The sequence below is a fragment of the Mytilinidion resinicola genome (assembly GCF_010093595.1).
Source record: "Mytilinidion resinicola strain CBS 304.34 unplaced genomic scaffold BDZ99scaffold_2, whole genome shotgun sequence".
NCBI lineage: Eukaryota > Fungi > Ascomycota > Dothideomycetes > Mytilinidiales > Mytilinidiaceae > Mytilinidion > Mytilinidion resinicola.
The window spans coordinates 1,167,401-1,191,313 of NW_022985438.1; the positions used below are offsets into that span (position 1 = coordinate 1,167,401).

Below are 23,913 nucleotides of genomic sequence, written 5' to 3' on the forward strand. Positions count from 1 at the left end.
GTTACAGACCACGACCTGAGGTGAAGCCTGAGATGTCCGATTTCCTGTGTTTGTTGGATTTATTTGTCGTACCTCGTAGTGTATGACCGAATAGACTTTACTGTCGTACCTTCTCTCTACTGCATACGGACACGACCATTATCTTTAAATCTATAGACATTTCTCAGAGTAGTGATGCACTACTTAATCGAGTAGGTCTTGACTTTCCTTCAGGAAATCACATGGGAAGGTGGTGCCGTGTCACGTGACGCTGGGAACAGCCATGCGGTTGTTCTTGATAACATTCTCAAATAGCAGCTTTGACATTTAGAAGAGGTCTGGACTTGTTCTAAAAGGTCAGTGATGCTTAACAGACGTTTGCGTCATCCATTTCTACCAATAGCTCCACAGCCCGGGAGCGGCATAAGATTCGGTTTGTCTGACGTAAATATTACCCCGGGTATCTTCAATTGCGTTCATAGCTCCCAGTCGTCGCTGTATCCTACACATAACCATCATCGAGTGCGTCACGAATTCCCGATTCGTCTACAGCCACTTCAAAAGCATACAAGAGAATGGACCCAACCTCAAGCGCAGGCTCAAACCCAAAACCCATGAATATCCCGACCCACTCCCACCTGCTCACCCACAACCTCTCTCACTACCTCACCAAATCCGCACTTGTCCATCCTCAAAGAAACTTCACACAGCAGCTCAACGCCGCAGAACAGCGCGCAGCCATGTCGTCCACCTTCCCCACCACATCCTCGAAGCCCGGCGAGCATTTCGAGCCGCGCCAGACGGCGACGAGCGAAGACTACACACCCGACCCGTCCAAGAGCCTCCCGCTGAACCCGCAACGGCAGCGGCTTGTGGACGACATCATCGCGCTGTACAGCTGCGAGCCGACCATCGAGAGGGTGCAGCGATACACGCCTGATTGCGTGTACGACGACCAGTTCGTGTACGCGAACGACCGGTATAAGATGGCGGGGCAGTGGTTTGCGCTGCCGAAGTTGTTTAAGGATAGCACGAACCATGGGTATCAGGTTATCCGGAGTGATAATGAGATGATTCAGTTTAAGAATCAGCAATGTAAGAGTCCTTTCTAACAGTTTGGGTGGATGGATGGATAGAGAGCTAATAGAGGCGCAGCCTGGACGTTCAAGATCATCCCCAAGACTGCCATGATCACGGGTCTTGTGTCGCTTTCGCTGGATCCGGATACTGTGGATAAGGAGTTTATGCAGATTAAGTATCATAAGGATCAGGCGAATGATAAAGATTACTCGCATGAGGGTCTTGGGTTCTCGTTCAAGAAGTGGCAGGCTGACCAGGTGGCGAAGCATATGGACAGTCCGGAGGTGGAGCAGTTTGCGGCGGACAAGAGCGCGAATAAGGAGCATGTGAGGAAGTATGGTTCTAGGACTGCAGATGCACCGAAGCAGGATTTTACGAACTGACATAAGGTTTGAGAAGATGATTGATGCGAAATATTTGTATGAATAATGAGCGTATGATATGATTCTTTAGGTCGAACAGCGATGAGAATAATCTTGCATTGAAACAATCAAAGGACCAACCTAATTTCGACAAACCTCAAAGTCAGGGTAATTATCTTCAACAGATTCAAGAAAGGCATTCGTGCTGGAATGCGACGCGCAAGTATCGCTAAAGTCGCGATAGAAATATGGTGGGGAGTCGGTTGCCCCCTCAACGGCCGCGGATCAACAACAACCTCCACCGTTAATATCGCCAACGCATCTTCTTCTCACCGCTATAACCCCAACAACTCCAGAACGCCACCCGTACAACTCCAAATATCCCAATATTCCAATCGAAAGAATCCAGATCCCAGAACCACAAAAAACCTCCAGAACCAGCCCTCAGCGGCACATCAACCTCCAACATGACAACTATCCACACCAGCCCACCCCCCGGCCCCGGCTTCTCCATCTACGAAGACACCGACCACGACCTTCGCAGTCCTCTCTCCGAATACGACGCCGACACCTCCTTCAATTCGGAAACCAGTTCACTCATCTCCCCCGACGACCCGCTCGCCAGCATCGAACCCCACATCGACATCTCCGATGCCTTCTCCCCCTCCCCGCGCTCCTCCACCTCCACCTCGCGCTCTCGCCGCGTCTCCGCCCTCACCACCACAAGCCTGATCTCCGACCTCCCCTCCGAGCTCTCCATAACCTCCCGCCCCTCGCCAAACGACATGCACTACACCCCCATGAAAGAACGCGCGCTGTTCCGCAACCCCTCCTCGGTGCGCGCGTTGCAGATGGCGTCCCCGCCGCCCTTCGAGACCTACTCGAGCCCGCGGGCCGCAGGCGTCAAGGGCGCCTACAAGCTGTCGACGCCGTCGCGGCGGTCCGAGACGCCCAGCCGCCACTCGCACTCGGTGCGCTCGGGGAGCATGAAGCCGGGGCAGACGCCGACGCCGTCGAAGCAGCTGGTGCAGGTGCAGCAGCAGGCGGCGCAATTCCACCCGCTGATACTGCTGCATGTGACGCTCTTGCCACTCGCGCATGTGTACTCGCCGGGCGTGATGGCGGCAGTGGCGCCGGGGTGGTTGGGGGAGAATTATCGACTGCTGGAGGAGCGGTTTGCGGATTCGGTGCTGATGCAGCGGGGGTTGTTGATTCCGCATCCGAATGAGGAGTATGATTTGCTAGAGGAGAGGTTGTTGGAGAGTTTGGAGTTGAAGATGCCGAGGTTGTTAAAGTGTGGGCATTTTACGGGTGGGGAGGAGGCTGAGGAGAGCGATATTAGTGATTCTGAGAATGAGGGGAGGGGAAGTAGGATGAGTGGGGGTACAGTAACGGGCGAAGAGGAGGAGCCAGAATTTGAGTGTGATGATGCTTCGAGCGTCTGCACGGATTGTCACCGTCCGATCAAGAAGCCTGGGAAGGGGGCTGGGAGTGGGACGAAGAAGTGGAATATCAAGATATACGCGGCTAACGGTTTGATGAGGGCTGGTGCTTGGGGAGCTGCTTGGAGGGAAATGGAGAGAATTGATGTTGAGATCTCGCCATGGATTCCGGAGGATATTCGCAAGGTACTCGAACAGCGGCAGAAGGAGGAAGAGGAGGAGGAGCTTTTAGAGCGCAAGAGAATTCAAGACGCCGAAGAGTTGAGGAAAGCTGAAGAGTTGAGGAAAGCTGAAGAATTGAGGAAAGCTGAAGCGCTTTTAGAAGAAAAGAAACGAGCCGAAGCAGAGGCAGCTTCAATTGCGGAGGACAACAGGAAAGCCGAAGCACTCGCTGAAGAGAAAAGGCAAATTCAGGCGCAGAAAGAAGCACTCGCTGAAGAAAAGAGACATATTGAGGCAGAGAAGGAAGCACAAGCAGCTGCAGTTGCTGAACAGTTTCGAATTGAAGCAGAGAAGGAAGCACAAGCTGCTGCAATTGCTGAACAAACTCGAATCGAAGATGAAGCGAGGAGACGAGCCTTCGTTCCAACTGCTCTGTATACCGAATATCCAGAGCGGCTTCGCTCCCGCAGCAAACGACCATCTTCATCGTCCTCGCGCCAAACCATAGAGGAGATTCCGTTGTCTACTCTCTTGAAGAATTACATTTACCTCATGGCCAGCGACCGACGCAACCTCGCCATCGCCTTCCTCACCGCCTTCGTCATCTTCCTCTCCCTGCAACTCAACAAAGCACCGCCAGTTCTCGTCCCAGGCGGCGACATCCCCGGCCTCATGCTCTCAGACCCACCCCAAGAATGTCCCGCTAGCTCCGTCGTCTTTACCACTACATCCATCGTCACGCAGCTCGCCTCACAAGACGCGTCCGTGATGCCACTAGTCGAATCCTCAGCGACGTCACAGCTCGCTCCACAAGACGTGTCCGTGATGCCGCTAGCCAATTCCTCACCGACACCACTATCCATAACGAGCTCTATTGCCGCCTCGTCAATTCTTGCCGCAGAAGATAGCTCTGTTTCAGTGGCCCCACCGATCGCTACCCCGGCTGACGGTTTGGACGAGCGATCGCCCTCATCTGAGACAGCTGCTGTTCTTCCAGCATCGCATGCGCCATCAGCAGCAGCAGCAGCGGCCCGTGAGCACCAGGCCGCTGATTCTAGCGCCGCCCCGCTATTGTCCCTGGAAGAAGCAGTGCCCGCGGAAACGCCTGAGCCTGACTATGCGGAGCTCTAGCTGACGTTTGGAAACGGAGCAATTGGGATCCCGGGAGGAAGACTTTGGATCGCAGATCAAAATGCGAATGATTCTCCGAAAGAAGCACTTCAGACTTTCTTTAGCTCGGCCTGACGATAAATGCGGCAACGGTTTGCCGAATTTGCAGCTTCACCCTATGTATCAGTATTGCTTGATGCTTGTGCGGTCGCGTGCATGCCTACCTCCTAGGATCTGGCATGTCAGCCTCGGCCGGGCAGCAGGGCTGGGGTGGCACGGGTGGCTATTCGGATCAGCATCGTGGGCCGATCGCCACTCTAAGTTGGGCTTCAAAAATGTGACTATTGATGAGTAAGGTAAATCAGGGGCGGCGTCGGGTAAGCCTTACGACCGTTAAGGTGTAATGAGCCGCATGAGCCGCGGCAGGCTCACAAACATCGTCGCCTTTCTTCTTCTTCTGGAATTGCTCGGTCAATTGCCTGGATTCGGTTATGATGATGAGAGAATGCGTAGCGCTGTTTTCATTCTTCCTGATTTTTGTTTTTCTTTTTTGGGATTCCCTGTCTCTAGTGGCATTGATTGGTCAATTGCGTTCAAGCCCGTTGTGCGAAAGCGTGCTTCTTTTGGAAATATATGGGGGTTTGGTCTGAGCGTTGGAGCGAGTGAGCAGTTATTGAGCGCTGTTATTGAAATATCCCTCTTAGTCTAGTTAGTCAATCGTGGTCATCCGCGCTGAAATCGATGTGTAGAAATGGCAGTGTAGGTCTTGAATGTTGACCTGTGTGTGCTAGTGCAGCCAATTAGCACTATTATCTTTGTTGTGCGGTAGTGTTTGTCAATATGTCGTTGAATCCGAGTCTGGAAATAGGGTACCGTGCTCGGATCCTGCTGCTAGGGTTTGCGGGTCGTCTTACGCACATGCTAGCGTAGGGTCAGTCTGCTACGTACTATTCTAGGATTTAGTGATTTCAGGGATAGGCAATAGAGATCAGGTCAGATAAGGTTGACACTCAAAGATTTGCCAATGTCAAACGCCGCAGTTGCCGAACTCAACGCCGCCTCGCCGACTCGGGTACCCGACGACGAGCACTTCGGCGTGGTGCTTCCCTGACAGTCTGCTGATGTTTGATCGACGTCACGGTTGCTGTAATTCGACGCTAACAACGATTTACTCAATCATTGGAGATGTGGTGTTGCATGATTCTTCTGTTTCTGCCTCGCCGGCCCGATAAGGATGGATATCGTAGATTCCGAAGAAACATGGATTATTTGGCGGTCTAGAGCAACTTGTTGAACTTCTCCGAGTGAGGCTATACAGCCGAGCCTCCAAGCAGACCTCGGGGACCCTATCGAGCTCGCCTTCCTGTCACGTAGACCTAGATTCACCACTATAGCGGTCTCATTCGTCGGCTATTCCTGTCTCTCGTTTCGTCACACATCCATTTCATCCACCCCTGCACCTTTCTTCGACCTCTCTTCGACCCTCTTTTTGGTTTTCGCCTTGCCCTCCTCAATCCATTCCTCATATTTACCTTCCCCCTCTTCTAGCTTTGACCCTACAACGCCCTTTAGTAGCTCCCCCACAAAGCCGACGAAGTTGTGGCGCCGTAGAGCATTTTCCCACTGCCACGCAGTGCGCTTCTGCTCTTCCTGTTGAAGTGTTTCGGCATCGCCGATATCTCGTGCGCGAATGCGTAGATCGCGGACCATGGCGAGTAAGTTGAAGCGGATCTCGTGGACAGGATAACGCTCAATTCGGCGCTGAAGGACTGGGATGACCGCTTCAGGGAAAGACGAGGGAGTACATGGGCCGTGGGATATGGGGGCCGGTTGGAGGCCATCAAGCTCGTATAGCGTCCCATTTATTGAGGAATACTAGTTTGACGACTTAGTATGGTACTAGTGGAAGGGAGGATGATCGTACGGCGATGAAGTGATAGACGTCATCATCTTCTGTGGCCGCGCGCTGGGTCTCATCGATGAACGGTGAGGACCGAGCGAAGGAGTTGTGTACATCGCGAATAAGGTCGGAGTTTGATAGGGCGTCGCCTCGGAGCTAGTGGGACATTATATTAGCTCTTCGCAGCTACTTTTGATATCATCCTGCCCGTATCCAGACTCACATCTGAAGGAAATGCAGACGTGAAGTCCTTGAACTCGGTCAACGACGGCCCAATGTCAACCTCATCCGTCTTGTTCAGCAGCACTGACAACAGCGCTTGCGTGCCGCACGCATTCTGTATGGTCTGGGCGGCGAAGAAGAGGTTTTCGGCAGCATCGTAATCGAAAGTGCCGTCCTTGGGAGTGTCCGAACGCGTCTCACCGGTGGGGTACTTGAACAGGAATATGACACCATAGATTGGGCTAATGGGCTTGGGTTAGCACTTCTGTTCCTCTGCATGGCGGGGGCAACGGTACCTTAGCTGGCGGAGAGAGTCCGCATCGAGACTGATCAGCTCCTCGAACTGCACGTCCTTGGCACCGAGGTTGTTAAGCAGATATGTGAATACGCCCTGTGTGGTGGAATATCAAATCAGTGACGCTGCTACGGACGATGCGGAGGATCGAAGGGGTGGGTGTTGGAGGCGGCGCACAAACCGCGTCTGACTCGATCGTATTCCAGCCTCCGGACATGGTGCTGTCGGATTAGGCTTATGGGCGACTGGCAGTTGGTGGAGTGTTTTAGTGTGCAGAGGTGCAGGGTGGTGTGGGCCAGACTTATTGGACGTTGCGGGCAAACACATCGGTGATCTGATTAAGCTCTAGAGGTCACGTGCTGCAAGAGAGTAGTCCGTAAGAGGAACATAACCTCAAAACGAATACTTTCGAGCTTGACTTGGGAACGGACCTACGATTAAATACTAATGTATTGTGTACAGATGTTACTCCACCCAAGTTTCAAATACACAAGTCCTAATCACTGAGAAAACTCCCCTACACGATCGCCAAGAGCCACCAAACCCAGCATCACTCTCACATATGCTCCCCCCACACGTCACCGAACCTTCTGAACGGCCGCGTCCTTCTCATCTCACGTCGGCTAGAGTCTGCAACATGAATGGGCCATCCTGTGAAACTGCATCTAAATCATACTAGGCATCACTGCGTTAGCTGCTTCAATTCCTTCGCCTCTTCCGCCTACTAGCTATACCTCTTTCCTTTCTAGGCTCCCCGGCTCGTCAGATGGAACATTCGAAGCCTAGTTAGCAGCACGACACCGGTGTAGTACACAGTAGAAGCTCCTCCATGTGTCAAATCCTTTACTTCTCGCCTATGTTAAAAAAAAAGAAAAAGCGGGTCTGGGAAGCGAACTAGCGATCCCACTAAACCTACCGCAGCTCCACTGAAGCTGCTTTCTATGTATGTAGGTTTCAGATAGACCACCTTCTCGAAGCGTCCCTGACAGCCGCACCCCTGCATGCCATCGACCTATAACCGCTACCTTGGTGTAGCTCGTAGCTGTTCACAACCAGGCCCGAGTCTCAGACCGCACCCTCACTAGGTGCTCAGGGGCCTTCCCTGAGCTCTCAACACCAGCCCCCAAACCCGATCCACCCTAGCATTCCCCTTCCACACTCCAAGCATCCCACCCACCCAGCCTGCCCAACGCCCCGCCACCCGGAACCCCGACCTGTCAAACCCTCTAGCGCGGCGCATCAGCCATCAACCACCACGTAGGGGCTAGCTGCTATCGAAGAGCTGCTCGCCATGCCGTATTGAGGCGATGGCAGTTGCCAAGATCACTTCCTCAAGTGACAAGAGCGGGCGTCTTTGGCCACGTTGGACGGCGAACTCCGGCTATTGCATGGTCCACTCCTCCAAGATTGATGTTTCCCAGTTGCCATTCATCGCTCAAACCGTTGCTTCATTACTCCGATTGCGGGCCATCCTCGGCGGGTTGTCTGGTTCGTCGTTATCTTGCGTTGAATGTAACGTGTCTAACGGAACTGTATTCGGTCTTGCAGGTGGGCGACGTCTCACCGAAGCCCTCGCTTGAACATAGTTGCTGATGACACTAGCAACCACAAAGATGCAAAATTTCGCGAAAACGATGAAGGCTTTGAGCTTCTCCAGGCCCGTCCTGGCAGCCCGAGCTGAAAACTTGAGCGGTAGGGTTAATGGGGAGAGCAAGGCGAGCCGGTATCTGGCAGCGATGATATACAGGTACCCGCTAGCAGTGGCAGCAAACCCCAAGAGGTTGACGTTGGTATAGTCGGGATTGCGGTAGAGCGAAAGCAGCGGATATGTCTCCCAGCGAACTTCTGGGTACAAGGCTTTTGTGGCAACATCTTGCTCAGCTGCATATGTCGCAGCATATCGGAATCTGAGCATCGATCGGACAAATCTTTCTTCGACGTCGTCCTGCCATCGTCGGCTCTGATTTGGCGAGTTGACAAGGAAGTTTCGGGTCCAGGCGTATATCGGATCGTTCTGGGCGCTCACCCAGACCGACATAATTGCAGGGTAGCAACGGTCTAGCCAACCATCAAAATGCCCTATTGGGCGCGCGACACACTCATCTTCTGAGCATACTTTGAAGACTTCGGCACACCCAAGCGCGGATACTTCACGATCTGCAACATATCCCGCTCCGTAGCCGTGGCGATGGGCTCCGTATATCGGGTCATCTGATGGGCTTCCAGTTATTTGTGGCACTGGAGACCGTCCTGGCTTGAATGTGAGGAGAAAATTTTGAAGTCGGAATCTTGTGTATACAGTAGGACTACCATACAACATCCCCACAGCTAGGTCATCCCGAAGGTGCGTCGCAAGCGCTGGGTTTCCTTTGTACTCGATCCATGGCAATGTGGCATCCACATCAGTTTGAAACCATGTCGCTCCTTGGTCTCCGTGATTAATCACCGTCTTTACTGGGTATACGTATGTCTCACGACCGGAGTCCATATCGTTGGAGGTTCCAAGAAGCATACTATCGTGAAGGACAACATCAAACATTAACCCCTGCCCCTGTTCAAGGGCCGAGGGGAGCAAGTCCGGGACTCTGAGTTCGAAGGCTCCGTTGACAAACCGTTTACTGACTCGGTTATTCTCTTCGAAAGACCCGTTGACATATGTAATAAAAGGATCCAGAGATACAGGAACGCAAGTCAATTCATGGAGGAGCTTCTTTCCTCCTGGCTTCACGTTAAAGCCAGCATCTTGGAAAGTAATATTTCGACCCAGTCTCAATGCTTTATAATTAGTATCTCCCTTTTCGACCAGAAATTGATACGGCAATTCGGCAAAGACAGGATCTCTCAAGTCCATATTCTCTGTTGTGTACGACGGGAGCGTCTTGCGAAGGTCTGCGCAATAAGCCGTTTGACTCCAGTTTCGACTATCGGTCACGCATGTTCGGAAGTCGTCGCTGGTTCGTTCACGCACTCCTTTGTCGAATGCGGCGCTGTTACGGAGATTGGAGTAGCTGCCCTGGAGATCTTTCCTGGCTAGGACAATGGCCTCTCCTTGCAGACCTTCAGCGAGGAGGAACGGAATGAAGATGCCTAGAATGAGAAAGCTGACGATGTTGAGTATTGCAAAAAGGCCGAATCGTAACTCGATGGTCGTGTCCACTGGGCGTAGTGCCTGGCGATGTCTTCTGCTCAAGCCTTTCATCTTTGCCCAAAAGGCTTTTATTGCATCCATCCTCGACAGCTTAAGCCTCAGATTCTCCGGGTCCGGGAGCTGAATGTTAGGCTGAAGATAATGCCGCATAATAGGCCAGAGTTTGTCGCCAGCAATGGTTCCCAGTATCCCCAGTATCCCCAGAATGATCACGGCCTCCACATTCGTCGCGGACCAGAGATACTGTCGGTACGCAGGTGCTGTGAGATTCCGCCACCAGCCGCTGTGAACACGGTCTGACGGGATATTTGGCAGCAGTGGCATTTGCGCAATATCTGATAAGGCTGAAATGAGATCACGACGCGTTGAGAGTGACGAGAGCGTTCGAGGGGCGGCTGGCGTTTTATCTTATCCGAAGTCAAGTGTACAGCCTCACAGTAGGCGAAGACTATAATGTCGGTCAGGCAACAAGGCACCAAGAGTTTCCACCTCCACAACACAGCAACCAATGCCAAATACTCCAGAAAAAATAGCTGGATGTGCTCGAGGAGCCTGTTTTTATTGCATAAACCACCTTTTTCTAATAAGTTCGACCGCTCTTTGATGGTTTGAGGTCGATAAGTAGTTCTACCTTGATGCCTTGACTAACATCACGACCTTCACCTACTGTGGCGTTAGGTCATCGGGCGTACCTACAAAGGTACAGAGACGGGAGGCCACAAGGCGGTATCCGTGTTTTCATGGGAGATCCAGTCACGTGATCGCACGATGAAAAATCAGCCTGCAATGGCGATCACGTGTCACCGTTTTCCATGAAAACAAGGTGATACGTAGATGTGACTGAATCATCCCGCCTAACGAGCGGCTTTCATGAGCAGCCGGGAGGAAGCCTGAGTAGAGTACATGTTTTCGATCCAATATGGTTCACTCACTCCACTCACTCGTTAGAGACCCGAGGCCCCTCGCCCGACCAAGGAACACCGCTACTCGATCCAAGACGTAGGGAGAAAGATTATTTTCCTCGATCCGATCGGATCTACCTAGGATCTGGGTTCCGGGATATTTATAGATCTCGCGACGGCTCGCTCGCGCGCGCGCGCGCTGCTGCCACGTGAAGGCCACTCCGCTCCACTCCCACCCACCCGGCCAGGCAAGGTGTGCGGCTCGGGGGCCCAAGCTGTCACTGTCCCACATGTAGCATGTGCAAACTTGCAGAAAACGAAAAAAGAAACAATCACGGTTAGCTTTACCCAGCCTACAATAGCCAAGCCAAGCCAAGCCATAGCTCAACTACCTATGCCTGTGGTGGATAGATGTACAGCACCAGAAAACTAACGCAAGCGGCACCATCCGACTATTCCGACCGCCCGACATCAGTCCATAATCCCCCCTCCTCGCCTGCAATGCTCGAATCGGGCGCCCACTCAATACCAACTGCAGAAGCTCAGACATGCGTTCAGCTCATCAGCGACCGGCCCATTTTTGGAAAAAAAAAAAAAAAAAACCCCCCCATTTTCGTTAATTCGAATCCTAGACCGCCTCTCTGCCCCCTTTCGGCTTACGCTACATAGTTACGTGCACCTCAGTTTCTGCTGGAGGAAGGTTTCGTGCGTCGCGCTGCAACGTAACGTCACAGCGTACACAGCGCCACCGAAACCCGGGTCTGTTTTGTTGCCTCCCATCCCTCTTGCGCTGAGCCGTGCCGAGCTGAGCTGAGCTGAGCTGAGCTGCGCTGTCTCGGCCGCCGAATAACCCCAACGAGCCCCTCTAGCTGCCGCATCTGTTGTCCCCATCGCACGTGGCCCGTAGTGTCGATGGCCCGTAGTGTCGAGAGGGGATGATGGACGTCGTAATACCACTCCCTCCTTCCCCTCCTCACGACAGGACCTCGGGATGAAAAGACGCGGTGCAGCAAACCTCTCGTCCGGTTCCGTGCCAACCGTTTGCAAAAACGCTACGCAGGGGAAAATATGCTACCCTCAAAAAAAGCGCGCCGGAGTGATGATTTTTTTTTTCTTGAAATATGCATTTGCTAGTCATGCCTCATGCATGACATAGTTCCCCCCAACCCCGATAATACTGTAGTAAATCCGCTGTCCCCACCACCCACGTTGTCTTCCCGCCTCTTTCCCTCAAGATCCAGATGCCCTCATACCACATCCCAGAACCCATCCAATTATTCCAACATATTCTTCGTGGGCTTCAAGCGCCCCCCTTTCCCAGTCATGCGTAGTAGTATTAAAGAAATTTGTTAAACCCCCCCCACCCCGGACCCCAGCTCCCAGCGCCACCGGAACGTCGCTCCCAGAAAAGAGCAGAAACGCCTAGACCCAGTAATTGAAAACAGTGTATTTATTGTGACAAGATAGCAAGAGACTGATGAGGAAATGAAATTATAGGAAAATCGCTGGCGCCTTCGATGCAAAAGTATGGTCGTTAGGTCGTAAGGTGTGGTTCGTGGATTATGTAGGTCCACAGAGAGAGAGTGTGTGTGTGATGATGATGATGGCATGCCGCATGCCGAACCAATCGTTTCACGCCGTCGACTGGCGCCCCTTCCCCTTGTCGCGGAAGTCGGCGGGCGGCTCAACAGGCTGCTGGTACGGCGAGTGTTGCTGTTGGTACTGTGGCGGTGACTGCGGGAGTTGCGGCGGCGGGAGGTGGTGCGGGAGGGACTGCGGCAGCGAATGGCGGTGCTGGGGCTGGAGGTGTAGCTGATTATGCTGCAGGTGATGCTGGTACTGTTGCTGGCTATGCTGCTGGTGAGGCTGTTGCTCCCTGTTTCCACGATATACGATTCAGCCTCTCTCTCTTCCCAGTTACGTCCAGACGGCGGGAGTGGCCACGAACCCGCTCGGATAGCCCATTGGCATATTAAAACTGTACACATGCTCGTCCTGTGCATACGCCATGGGTGCGACGGCAGGAGACTCCAGTGGCGACGAAACATAGACATTCCCGCCCCCGAACCCGTCCATCGACCGTGGTACCTCGAGGTATGGCGACGTCTGTCCTGACACAACCCCTGAAGGCACGTAACTCAGCGGCGACGGCGCGAATGCTGGCGAAAGGCTGGCCCCGTAGCTACATTGTGCGATCTGGCTCTCGAACTCTAGATTCAGAGTGTCTAAGGCGTATGATGCTTGATGCGTCGGTTCAAGTTGTTCGTCCTGCTGCAGTAGCCAGTCGCGTCGAGCATGATAGGAGGATGCCTGGTCGCGAGGGAAGTCCATCATCAACACAACTGCCTGTGTAGGTTGGCTGTAGCTCTGTGTAGATTGAAGTGTACCAACGATCCGGATTATTTCTTCGAGAGGTGGCAAAGACAGGTTTGCACAGAACGCCGCACCGATGGATGAGAACATGGGCTCTAGAGCCAAAGCTGTGGCATAGAAGTGGGCTAAGACTAGAAGTACGATGACGTCGCCTCGGCGGGCTGCGAGTAGAGAGATCGGGACCCAGAAGAGCCATTTGCGGAGGTAGTAGAGCTGCTGGAACTGCTCTTGGGAGCCTTGTGGGGGGTTGGAGATGCGTAGCTTTTCGATGTGCGCCTTGAGCTGCTCAACCCACTTTCCCTCCTGTTCATACTGAGTCAGGTAAGGCGAGATACGCTGTAGTGAGCTTTGGATCAGCTGAATGGTAGCAAGTTGGTCTCGGCGGACGTCTGGCGTTACAATTGACCCTGCGGGGTTCATGTAATTCTGATTAGGAATTGCGCCCTGCTCGATAATGTAATCAGCGAAAAGCGACTCATGTTTCCATGGTTGCATCGCGCTGATAACCTGCGAGATGGTTAGTGAGACCTCGCAGTGCCAAAAGGTGGATCACAAACAGTCTTGGTCCCGGTGACGAGGGAGGCCCATCCTCGCCTGTAAGCACAACCGTCAGCCGCAATTTCTTTGTTTCGTCTCAAAACAGGACAGGCGAGGAACGTACCATTCTGTTGCTTGCCATGCAAGCAGCAAGGACGAAGCCAGGACCGCGTCCGAGTTGGCCTTGGAGAAGTTTGCGATGGCCTCGTGGAGGCCCTTCAAGGCGATGCTTCCATGGTGGAACGCGAGATTGCGCGTGTCGCTAGACTGCGAGATCCAGGCAAGATGCGAGGCCGAAAAGGCCAAAATGGAGTGCATCACGAAGGGATGCGAGGCGGCCACACTCAGAAATCTGGAGGTGTCAGTCAGTGGGCTGACACAGCCGAATACGAACCTAACGGTCGGAAGCTTAATGCTTACTTCGGCATAAGGTCCGTCCAAGTTGTTAATCTGGACGTTTGACTGCGGAACATCTCATTGGTGATGGATGAGAGGTGGTGAACCAGACGCAGCTCGCTTTTCGAATACGCCCGCCAGAGAGGTTGAGGATAGACTCTCAGTTCAGGGAACGGGAACTCGTCCGTCTGCTGCCAGATAGAAATGGTCGCCTCGATCTCTGCGGTCCAGAGCAGATTGGCCTGCTGGGGAGACTTTGGACTCTCAGGTGCGTTGGCAGATGGGCTGTCCAGGTAGTCACAGCGAACCTGGTGCTTGGTGCAGTTGCGGCTGTCACTGATCAGCACCGCGACGACGAGGGCGTCCCCATGGAATCAGAGTAACTCACCATTGCGGAAACGTCTCGTCACAGCGGATATGGCGTTTCTTGCACGTCTTGCATCCCTTTCGGGACTTGGTGTGGCTGCGGCGCGAAGGCCCTCCTCCAGGTCCCGCCATTTAGGGCAAAATACTGAATCCTACGTACGGTGGTAAGAATGTTTGATGATGGGGCTTCAAAAAAGGCCGGAAGAGGCTCCTTCTTGAGCTTCGCCGGGCTGGTGCAAGGGCTGAAGGGAGGAAACGGTCGGCAGCGGGGCTGGGGAAGCGGGCTGCAGATCGTGTGGGAGAATGGGATGATAACGGCCCTGAGATTGGGTGCGGGACAGCGATGACTAAAAGGGCAGGCTGTGGAGGCGTGAGGCTTGGACGTGAAGCTATATGCTTGATGGCGGCAGGCAGCTGTCCGGCGACGAGACGGTGGTGTAGGGCTGAACTGATATTGGGTGACTTGGGGCCACAGCGTCACTTCGGCGGGCTGTACTGCAAAACGAGGGTAACGGGGGAAAGCAAAAGCGAGTGAATTGGTTTAGTCCCCTGCAGGAGACTCGCAGCCGGGACGAGGCTGGTTTAAAGTGTGGTGCTGTTGCTGGGCCCGCGCCCGTCTGGAAAGCTCGTTGCTGCTCGAGGCAGCCAGAACCGCGGCAGGGGGAAGGGCCTGCAGGCAACGCATGCTACAAATAGCTCCTGGGCGAAACCATGGCCGCTGGGATGAGGTCCGTGGCCTGGTGGAGGAGGCCTGCGGGAGCTACAGCGCTTCAGGAGGGCTCCAGCAAGCCATATGGCCTCGTATGACATAGCCCCCGTGTAACTCCCGTGGGAGATCAAGCTCTTTCCAGGCCCGTGAACCGTCCGTGGCAGACTCGAGCCAGCGCGTCGATGCGGTTTGCCCGCGGTGCTGGGGGCGTGATGCGCCTTGGGGCTGCTGGTGCTCCTCCATGCGTGCCTCGACGCGCTTGCAACGGTGATGGGGCGAAACGGCACCGCGAGCACCGATTCAGACGGGAATCGACCACCTGGGCATTCGCCGACTCACTGCTGCCCCGTCGTGGCCCTTCGCCCATTCACCGACACTCACCTGGGGCCCATTCACGCCGAGCATTCCCCATCCCACCACGCCCACCATCCGACCATTCCCACCGCGGCGTGGCCACACCACGTCCGCCCACCCCTCACGTCTGCACATCCTGGCCCGCCTGTTGAGACGTTTTGGCTGGCTCCCGGCCTTCACCTGCTGGCGTGCATTAGGCGCGCCACATTCTCGCTGCGTTCCGAGCACACGCCCTCGATTCGTGCTGCTGCCCTGTCGGCCCCGAGCACTGGGCTCGCGCAATGCACGTCGTGGGCGACGGCCTGGTAGGTGACCCGGCGCCGGCGCCCACGGGCTTGGAAGAAGGGACAAACATGCCCAGCGACCGTCAGCCGCGGCGAGCGAGGGCGGCCGTCGGCTGTCACCCAAGCTGCGGGCTCTCGATGGCGAGCAGGTGTGCAGGTGCGCCGGCGCCGTTGGAGATGGGATGGGACGGCGGGATCTGGCATTGGGCAAATCATGGCGTGGTTGCGGTTGCGGTTGCAAATACATAATAATCTGATGCGAGGCACGAGAGATCGCGACGGGCCCACCAGGGGGGCTGCGTGCTAATAATAGCGCCTGCTGCGCCCTTCACAGAGTGCCAGCAGTCAAGTCACCAGTCACCAGACGCGGCCGTCGAGACATTGACTATTGTCTGGTTTTGCGCTGAGCGCGGCAGCCAATATGGCAGCGCATATGGCAGCGCTATGGACGGCCGGCCAGCAGCTGAAGGACGCCGCCGCCGCCGGAGGAATGCCACGCTGCTATGCTTCAGACGGCAGCTCGAGCAGCTTCAGCACCAAGGGTCAGTGAGGGAGGGCTGCACCGTGTATCCGGGCGTGCTGTAGGCATCAACAATGCACGCTGCCCGCTGGCCCGCGCGCTGGGTAAAGTCACTCTCCAAACCCCCTCCCCCACCCGGCCTGCAGCCATCAACCCAGAGAGGTGCAGACAAAGTGCAGCAGGGCCTGGCGACGGCGGCGGGGGACGGCGGAGCGGTCTGCTGCAGAGTCGCACAGATAGGTACGGTGGCCACAGGCGTGAAGGCATGGCGGGAGACGCGCTGGAGATGCAAGTGTGACGGTGTCTCTGGCCATGGCCCGCTGTTGTCTTACCGTGCGGACCGCCGGCCAGCGTAAGGCTGAATTATGACGTTAGGGGAGCAAAGTGGAGCGATGCGAAGTCCGAAGGAAGACAGCCGCATCGTCGCCGGGGAGCCAATGGCCGCGATGAGTTTGGCCGAGGCAAGTGGCGGGTGTCTGCGCAGAGCTGGCCAAGGTGGCATCGTGGAGGTCGAGCAGGTGCAAGCGAAAGAAAGATGTAGCAGGTGTCGGGCTAAGTAGTGAGGGAAGCACGCAGGGGCGCTGGCGTGGAGGTGAGGTTGAGTCTATTTTTGGAGATAACCTCGCCGGGACCAAGGCCTGCGCCTCTGGGGAACAGCACTTGCATCGTTCCGCCGCCTCGCAACACGCACCCAAGACGGCGCCGGACACAGAAAGGCCATTGGCGCGTGTCGAACGCGTGCTCCAGGGCTGCGAACATGTGCCAAAGCTGGGATGTCTGATAATGCGACTTCTGATAATGCGACTTCGGTGCAGGGGCGGCGATCTGGGACTGACCACGCTTGCTGGATACGCACAGAGATAGTTCAGAAATGTCCAAATCAGAGCCTGAAACAGACGCGGTCGACTTGACATCACGTCTCCGTTTCCAAGGATGTGCTAGAGAGCTTCAGGCAATGTGAGCCGGGAGCTAGCCGGCGGCTTAGACGACAGATTGAAAACAAAACACCACAGATTCCATCCTGCCCGTCCAGCTCTAGCCCTGGCGGCGTCCTGTGTAGACCAGCTCCCTGTCCAATCTCTGTGCGCCGTTCTCCCTTCCCGAAGAGTCCCCCTTCCACACGTCTTCTCTGCAGCTCCTCGCGCTCCACCACCTTTCGTGCACCCACACGCCATGTGCCTTGCTCCCACCCCCCTCCACTCCGACCCGCGCCTCCGGTCGGCCCTATTCCCAACGCAGAGCCATCAAGCGAGAACCGCAACGGCTGTGGAGCGGCCCTGAAGCCATCGAACCCCTGTCCTTCCCGCGCCAGTCCAACTCCAGCTGGCGCAGGATTTCAGCTTTCACCGCCCACAACCCACCCCCCCTCACAGACGTCCACAGATTCACGGATTCGCCTTAGCCCCGTCGCGCGCTGAAACGAGGCAGAACCCAAGGCACGATCGGTGCGCGACGACACCAAACCCCATTCTTCCCTTGCCTGCTCCCCTTCCAGAAACGAAGGAAACTGTGGAGGATGCTGGTTCGTCTTCCCCTGCCCTGCCCTACCCGTCTGCACCCGGCCATGCCATGCCATGCCATACCATACCAAAGTCTCCTACGACACACCAACAAAACCCTACATCCGCGAGCGAAGCAAAAAACCCATATGCGATATATATCCCAGTCCCAGCAGCTGAGCAGCAGACAGCGGAGCGAGGGTTTGACAGCACCGCATGCGCGAAAAGAGATGCTGATGATGTAAAAATAGCGCGGCCCGCGTGCGGTCTGGAACGGTGGTTGTGCCCGCCCGCGCACCCCCGGCTTTGCCCTGTGCGGGATGCTCGTTCGTTCGGCAAGCCGAGTTTCCAAACCACGGCCGAACGCCCCCCCCTCTCCACCCCCAAGCTGGTAGCTTGCTAACCGAAGTGCAGTGCCAGGCAACAGCCAGACTCACTCGCCGAACCGGGGGGCAGAGACAAGGCAGCCGATACCAGCGTCCGGGTATAGAGCGCGCGAACTGAAACGAGTGTAGGTGTGAGACGCGCTCGAAACAAAATCTGAACTCGTAAACAGCACCGACGACGAGTAGGTAATGCTGCGAGCAATCCACTGAAGAAAAGGAAAGGAAAAACGAAACAAGTAATGTGGTGATGAAAAGTAGTGGACAAGGGCAGTTTGCCAGAGCCGATAGTAACTGTGCTAGTTATAGAAAAAGAAGTGACTACCTAAGGCTATGTAAAAGTTTGTATGATCACAGTGATCGAAAAGCGCAGAAACGCCAGAAATGTATCGAAGAGAAGAGGTGTAACAGGCGTGTGCCCCTTTTGCTGAAAAAAAGGTTGCTTTCGCTGCTCCCTTCCACCCTATCCTCCGCCCAACCCGCCAAACCCCGACCCAACCCGCCTTGCTCCCCGCCCCGCCGTGAAGATAAATCGCCGGAAATCTTCTATAAAATGCCAAGTCCAGCCCGATATTGCTGTCCTTAACCCACCATGCAGACCTCCGCAGCTCACACACACACACCCCCCCATTTCATCTCCTTCGTTGCATCATGCCGCTCCCAGGAAACAGTACGCCGAATGCACCAAGCCCGAGTAAGGGGATTATTCACAAGTTGGACCACGATCGTAGGTTGTGCTCCTTATCAGCCGGCAGGTTGTGGAGGAATTCGTCGAATGCTGGTATCATTGCCTTGTAGCGGACCAGCACCTGTGCTCGAGATTAGTAGCTAGCCCATATGTACTTGTAGATTAGTTTACTGACCTCTTTGAATACTTCGCGGAGCCCCTGACCCGCTGACGGTCCAGCAATGAAACTCGGTGTCGCGCTCGCCATCTCGAGGAAAAAGTCTAGGAGACACTGTTCCATGGCGGCTGGGTTGCAGAGGATCATCTTGTTAAATCCCTCCAGCGCATGCCCCTTTTCATCTGTCCACAATACTTTTCGTATCGCCTGGATGAACGGTGGCGCAAATGTCCCGAGATGCGGTGCCAGCGCTTCTGAGCTGCCGATACCAAGCCTCCCGAGGGCAATTGCTGCGTTCTCGTTGAGTGATTCCGGCACCTTATCGTTGAAAAGAATCGTGGCGAGCTTTTGGAGTAGCCGGTCGACATACGGCGCCATACCCTCCCGTTGCCGCATCGAGATCTCGCCTACAGACCAGCATGCGTTGTTGATCACAGAGTAACTCGTGTCGTCGCCCGTCACCAGAGCTTGTGTGATATCAAGCTGTTCGAGGAGAACCTCCAAGATAGTCGGAAGAAATGGCTGGAGCTGAGGGAAAACGTATATAGCACAATCGCCCAGCAGCGCATATGCCGACTGTCGAACATCATTGTTCGTGTCCTTCATACACCAAGTTAACAGTTCGAAGAAGTTCGGCTGTGATGCTGTGACCAACTCAGTGCTTTTCCGCTCGTCCAAGGCTTGGATGATCGCGCTGAGGAGGTCCAGACTCGTCACCAAGAAGTCTTTCTCTGGCTGATCCATGGATGGATTCGTGCTCGCCATGTAGTTTTCTTCGAGATTTGTCGCGATGATGTTTATACACCTAGTGAATATTGGGCTTGCAAAGGGCGCGAAAGAATCGCCAAGAGCAGTCGCAACGTATGAGAGGCATTCCAGTAATGGAAACATCTCCCTTGACTGGTTGGATACTTTGTTCCAGCGCTGGATGAGGGCTGGCATTAGGATGCTGACAAGCTCCGGTTTTGCCAGGGCCGGCCCAACATGCTCAGCCAGAGTCTGAACGCAGTCGTACAAGATGAACATGTTACGGTCCTTGTACCTCGCGAAGCAGTCGACAAACTGCCGGACTATCACTGCACAGTATTCTTTCAGTTCGACATTCGCCTTCTCCTCGAGGTTAGCAAAGGCCGACGCAGCTGCCTCCTGAACACGCTTGTTGCCGTCCAGCATTCGCTTTAGAATTCCGTCCATCATGGGTTCGAAATGGGCTCTCTTGCCTGCTTCGTCTAGGTGGGATGCCCATCCTGAGTATCGTCCGAGCGACCAGCATGTTATCTGCCGAACCACCGGTTCGGTATCCTGGAGTAGTGTGACGAGATAATGAGTCAAAACAGGCAGATGTGGAACAACCTCGTCCATGCAGCCATCCGCGATGGCTCCAAGAGCTAACACGGCAGCCTCACGGTTAGGCCATTCTGCGTGATTGAGATTGTCGGTGAGGTATGGAAGCGTGACTGCGAAGACCGGTCCGTGGAACACAGATGCCAGGACATCAAGTGCCGCGGCGGAGCACTTCCTAAGGTTCCATTGTTCTTCTGGATCGACCAAGTCATCATCATCGTCATATTCCTCAAGCTCTCCCTCACTTAGCTCGTCGTCATCGAAGCCGGCTGTTTTGCTGGATCCGTTGACTGACGTAGCCTCTCCGTTCGATGCAGCGACTAAGCGAGCGCCTTTGGACGTGGCAAAGGCTGGCTTGATATCTTCTTCCCGGTCTTCCAGATCGGCGTCGTCGTCTCCGCCTTCTAGCTTAAGAATGTCGTCCTCGTTATAGACCATGCTTTCGAGTAGTACAGGAACAATCTTAGGTAGATAGGGTCCAAGACAGTTCCGGAGGTTTTCGTCTTCTCCAAGACAAAGCCAAAACTCGGCAGCATCCAAGGCCAGTTCAGCATTGTCAACACTCCGTTGCTGAGTAACCATGTAGTCGACGAGTCCGGCCATATGGGGCACAATCTTTTCGGGGGCAATGTCCGCAATCTGAATGAAAGACCGACACACATGCTTGCGGACGTCGTCACTGGTGTCGGCGGCTAGGACGAACAGCTGTTGTAATAATGTGTCTAGGTTCGAGATGACAGACGCAGGTTTTTCGGGGATGAAGAGGTTGATACTCGCAAGAGCGTTCGCCCGGACTTTTGCGGTTGGGCTAGCAGTGAACTCCAACAGCTTGGGGAAGATGAAGTTTATGGGTCGCTGTCCCTGATATTCCCGCTTGAGCTGATGCTTGTTATCCTCGCATATCTTGAGCAATGCGCTCATAGCCCCTTCTTGAGCTTGCGGTGGGACGTTTCCAGCCTCGTTGCTAACCAATGAGATGAGCTCGGAGAGAATCTGCGGCCATCCCATGATACCGCCTTGTCGTACGACTTCCGTGATGACGTTTCCTGCATAATTCCGGATCTGCGAGCTGGGGTCCTGGAGACCAACCAGTATAATTGACCGTATGTAGGCTTTTGTGGATTCGGGTATCGTCTTGTAAGAGGTTCTTATATCATTCTTCAGCATGATGGCTGCCGCACTCCGCGCCGCGTGATAGTGCTCGGCTCCCATGTTCAGTATAGGCGGGGGTTGGCTGTTGGAGAATAGGTAGGCGAGGTAGTTGTCGATGTCCGGCGACGCTTTTGCCGACTTCAGCAGCTAGACGACGTGTGAGTATGGTGGGGCGCGAGAAATTGAAGACGATACGCACAAGCTCTGCATTTTTCTGGGCGTTCTTGTCGTGGCCGCTCAACGAATCGCGGAGACACTGGGCAAGCTGCCTCAAGGGCTCCTCCTGCGGTTGCCAAGCCATATTGGGCAAAAGATGAAGAGTATATGCTTGAAGAGTCGGTATTGCGGGGAGGTTTGGACACGGAGCGCACTCTCTAGAGAGCAGGCGCAGTACCCGTACAGGATCGGAGGGGGAAAGCGAAGTTGGAGGGATACTGGAGCGCTTTTCTAGACGATGGGGCCATATTAGCTCGGCGCTTTGTGTGGAGGAGTCCAAAGGCAGTCGGCGAGTGCAATTGAAGATCGGGGAGGTCACCTTCAACCTCGCGTACCTGTCAGGCGTGGTGTGCTACAAGTTGCCCACCATTTTCCCCAGCAAAGTCGTCCGGGACGTCGTGCTAAATTTTTGACGGCTGTCGTTCAACGTTTGCCGGCACAACGAGGCCAGCGAGAATGACGCGGGGGCGGGAGCGTGCAGGCGATACACGGCGGGCCGGGGCGAGCACGGTGGTAGAGGGCGGCGGGCGTTGAATCAGTGGTGTAACGGTGGGGATGCGCGGCGCAGTCGAGCAGCAGGACTGTCGACTGGAAAGGGACGACGCTCACGCTGTTTTCGACGTCTTGACGGTGGTGGGTAACAATGAGAAGTGGGACGGCCCTAGCTCTGCTGCCCGACAAAACCTGCAGCGCCGATGTGCGCGCCCCCATCGACCGCACCCCCATTCACCACCCTCAACACCACCAGCACCGTTTGGACCTTGCAGCACTCGCTGGGCCCAGGAGAGGCCCGCGGGCCCGTTTGGTCGTGCTGTCGTCCGGCCGCCGTTTACAGTGAGCCCGCCGCTCGAGCGCCGCCATCGACATTCACCTCCGCCTGCCTGCGCCTGTGAGGACCATGTCGGCGTGCACAGGACCGCCATCCAGCGGCCTGCGGACCTTCTCTAGCTCGTCCTCGCCAGTGCAATGCCCTCAGAGTCGCTGAACAGTGTGCCAGCCAGCCGCTGCCGGCGCGCCGAGTGCATCGCGAAGAGCCGTGCAGAGCCGCCCTATGTTGCGCAAGATGCATGAAGCCGCTACCTCGGGCTGGAGGGCGACGGGCATGCGCCTCACGTGTACGCGCCTCTATTTCAGGCCGTTTCACCGGTTGTTTGTTGTCGTTGAGCTTGGCCTTGACCGTATCCTCGAGCCCGTCCCCCACGCGCTCTGCGCCACTTTGATATTGAGAGCGCGGAGTGAAGTCGAGCCTTTCCGCTGATGAATTCAGCAGGACTAGATGCTCAACGGTCCACGGAGAGTCTGTGAATGTTTCTATTCTTGAACCTATCGCGTCTCCGCGTTTGCTTCCTATATTTATCTCTTTCACAGCCACTCGTGGTCACAATCGCTCGGGGTGTCGGCACGCATCGTCAGTTGCTAGAGGTGAGGTACTCTGGAGTCGTCGATTGTTTCTCGTCAGGGCCATGCAGCCTCCCGGCTTGGAACAGGCAGCATCCTGGATATGTCTCGTCTCTCTGGAGTCTCACGTGAACGCACACTGTGCAGTATGTTGTACGACTTCCCGGTTTAGCCACACACTGGCCTATCAAGAAGAGTCCACGATCGGCCTCTCCGGAGTCTTAACCGAGCAGAAAATCGACTTCCTGTCTCTGTTGTTGGAGTTACTCTGGATGAATGCCCTCCCGTGCTGCATAGTAACCATTAGTATCCGCACACTGCGTTGCCCACCACCCGGAATTGGCGGAAATTATGCATCCTAACCTGTTTCGACCATGATATACCGTTGCGGTACCGCAGACTTTCATCCCTCCAGCCTTTAGAAGTCGGCTCTAATGTGTCGTGAGATACCGGAGGTATCTATGTCTGTTGTGTGACCATCGTCTGTACTCCACAAACGGGGCCTCTGCTATTGACCTAGCTGGTATGTTTCTCTACGGTCCTGAATTCCAACTTGGCGATCTTTGCGCCCACGAAAGCCCTGAACACTTTTTATCTATAATGCAATTCAGAGGGTCCCAGGGCGTGCTACACACTATTTTCAGGTCGCCGATTTGAGCCCCCATGCCATCTTCTTCATCTCCTTGGTTGGCACAACGTGACCCGGATAGGGAATAATGTGCGGCGAGGCATCGCACAGATGTGAGGCAGCAGTGCTTAAACAACTTGGCCAGATCAAAGAACCGTTCCGGCAAGAAGAGCCGACATACTATACCGAGGAAATTCAGCAATCACAAGCACTCAGGAGAAGGAAGTAGTAGACTTTACGACGGTTCTTGGGTAACTACATCGGACTGGACGAACTGACTAGTCTCCAAGAAGATCTGATCGCTGGT

At 54.9% G+C, this 23,913-nt stretch overlaps 7 protein-coding genes across 7 annotated transcripts; 3 read left to right on the forward strand and 4 right to left on the reverse strand.

The window, feature by feature from the left end:
* The first annotated feature begins 495 nt into the window (after positions 1 to 495).
* BDZ99DRAFT_432883 (uncharacterized protein) lies at positions 496 to 1,525 on the forward strand. The gene is made up of 2 exons (XM_033717361.1): positions 496 to 1,074; positions 1,135 to 1,525. The coding sequence occupies exons 1-2, from the start codon at positions 555 to 557 to the stop codon at positions 1,440 to 1,442; spliced, it is 828 nt and encodes a 275-aa protein (XP_033582965.1). The 5' UTR covers positions 496 to 554; the 3' UTR covers positions 1,443 to 1,525.
* BDZ99DRAFT_126841 (uncharacterized protein) lies at positions 1,507 to 4,347 on the forward strand. The gene has a single exon (XM_033712576.1). It carries the CDS (start codon positions 1,889 to 1,891, stop codon positions 4,154 to 4,156), a length of 2,268 nt encoding a protein of 755 aa, XP_033582966.1. The 5' UTR covers positions 1,507 to 1,888; the 3' UTR covers positions 4,157 to 4,347.
* BDZ99DRAFT_126842 (uncharacterized protein) lies at positions 4,348 to 4,933 on the forward strand. Its single transcript, XM_033712577.1, has one exon. It carries the CDS (start codon positions 4,539 to 4,541, stop codon positions 4,842 to 4,844), a length of 306 nt encoding a protein of 101 aa, XP_033582967.1. The 5' UTR covers positions 4,348 to 4,538; the 3' UTR covers positions 4,845 to 4,933.
* A 633-nt stretch (positions 4,934 to 5,566) lies between these two features.
* On the reverse strand, positions 5,567 to 6,769 carry BDZ99DRAFT_514622 (ubiquitin carboxyl-terminal hydrolase 2; the record flags this gene model as incomplete). Its single annotated transcript, XM_033724890.1, has 5 exons — positions 5,567 to 6,010; positions 6,060 to 6,191; positions 6,259 to 6,499; positions 6,554 to 6,648; positions 6,689 to 6,769. The coding sequence occupies 5 exons, from the start codon at positions 6,767 to 6,769 to the stop codon at positions 5,567 to 5,569; spliced, it is 993 nt and encodes a 330-aa protein (XP_033582968.1).
* Positions 6,770 to 7,807: 1,038 nt separating this feature from the next.
* BDZ99DRAFT_457924 (uncharacterized protein) lies at positions 7,808 to 10,250 on the reverse strand. Its single transcript, XM_033718800.1, has 2 exons — positions 8,155 to 10,250; positions 7,808 to 8,100 (listed from the first exon to the last, which is right to left on the reverse strand). The coding sequence occupies exons 1-2, from the start codon at positions 10,022 to 10,024 to the stop codon at positions 7,988 to 7,990; spliced, it is 1,983 nt and encodes a 660-aa protein (XP_033582969.1). The 5' UTR covers positions 10,025 to 10,250; the 3' UTR covers positions 7,808 to 7,987.
* Positions 10,251 to 12,519: 2,269 nt separating this feature from the next.
* Positions 12,520 to 14,406, reverse strand: BDZ99DRAFT_377424 (uncharacterized protein; the record flags this gene model as incomplete). Its single annotated transcript, XM_033715066.1, has 5 exons — positions 12,520 to 13,482; positions 13,533 to 13,569; positions 13,637 to 13,864; positions 13,933 to 14,238; positions 14,297 to 14,406. The coding sequence occupies 5 exons, from the start codon at positions 14,404 to 14,406 to the stop codon at positions 12,520 to 12,522; spliced, it is 1,644 nt and encodes a 547-aa protein (XP_033582970.1).
* Positions 14,407 to 18,669: 4,263 nt separating this feature from the next.
* On the reverse strand, positions 18,670 to 21,942 carry BDZ99DRAFT_126922 (transportin-2). Its single transcript, XM_033712578.1, has 4 exons — positions 21,916 to 21,942; positions 21,564 to 21,811; positions 18,887 to 21,511; positions 18,670 to 18,832 (listed from the first exon to the last, which is right to left on the reverse strand). The coding sequence occupies exons 2-4, from the start codon at positions 21,663 to 21,665 to the stop codon at positions 18,731 to 18,733; spliced, it is 2,829 nt and encodes a 942-aa protein (XP_033582971.1). The 5' UTR covers positions 21,666 to 21,811; positions 21,916 to 21,942; the 3' UTR covers positions 18,670 to 18,730.
* Positions 21,943 to 23,913: the final 1,971 nt, after the last annotated feature.

Coding starts and splice junctions, on each gene's coding strand:
- BDZ99DRAFT_432883 (XM_033717361.1), top strand. CDS start 555: ATGGACCCAACCTCAAGCGCAGGCTCAAACCCAAAACCCATGAATATC. Junction 1,075..1,134: donor TCAGTTTAAGAATCAGCAAT/GTAAGAGTCCTT, acceptor ATAGAGGCGCAG/CCTGGACGTTCAAGATCATC.
- BDZ99DRAFT_126841 (XM_033712576.1), top strand. CDS start 1,889: ATGACAACTATCCACACCAGCCCACCCCCCGGCCCCGGCTTCTCCATC.
- BDZ99DRAFT_126842 (XM_033712577.1), top strand. CDS start 4,539: ATGAGCCGCATGAGCCGCGGCAGGCTCACAAACATCGTCGCCTTTCTT.
- BDZ99DRAFT_457924 (XM_033718800.1), bottom strand. CDS start 10,024: ATGCCACTGCTGCCAAATATCCCGTCAGACCGTGTTCACAGCGGCTGG. Junction 8,101..8,154: donor ATTTTGCATCTTTGTGGTTG/CTAGTGTCATCA, acceptor GACGTCGCCCAC/CTGCAAGACCGAATACAGTT.
- BDZ99DRAFT_126922 (XM_033712578.1), bottom strand. CDS start 21,665: ATGGCTTGGCAACCGCAGGAGGAGCCCTTGAGGCAGCTTGCCCAGTGT. Junction 21,512..21,563: donor CCCAGAAAAATGCAGAGCTT/GTGCGTATCGTC, acceptor CACGTCGTCTAG/CTGCTGAAGTCGGCAAAAGC. Junction 18,833..18,886: donor TCCGCGAAGTATTCAAAGAG/GTCAGTAAACTA, acceptor TCTCGAGCACAG/GTGCTGGTCCGCTACAAGGC.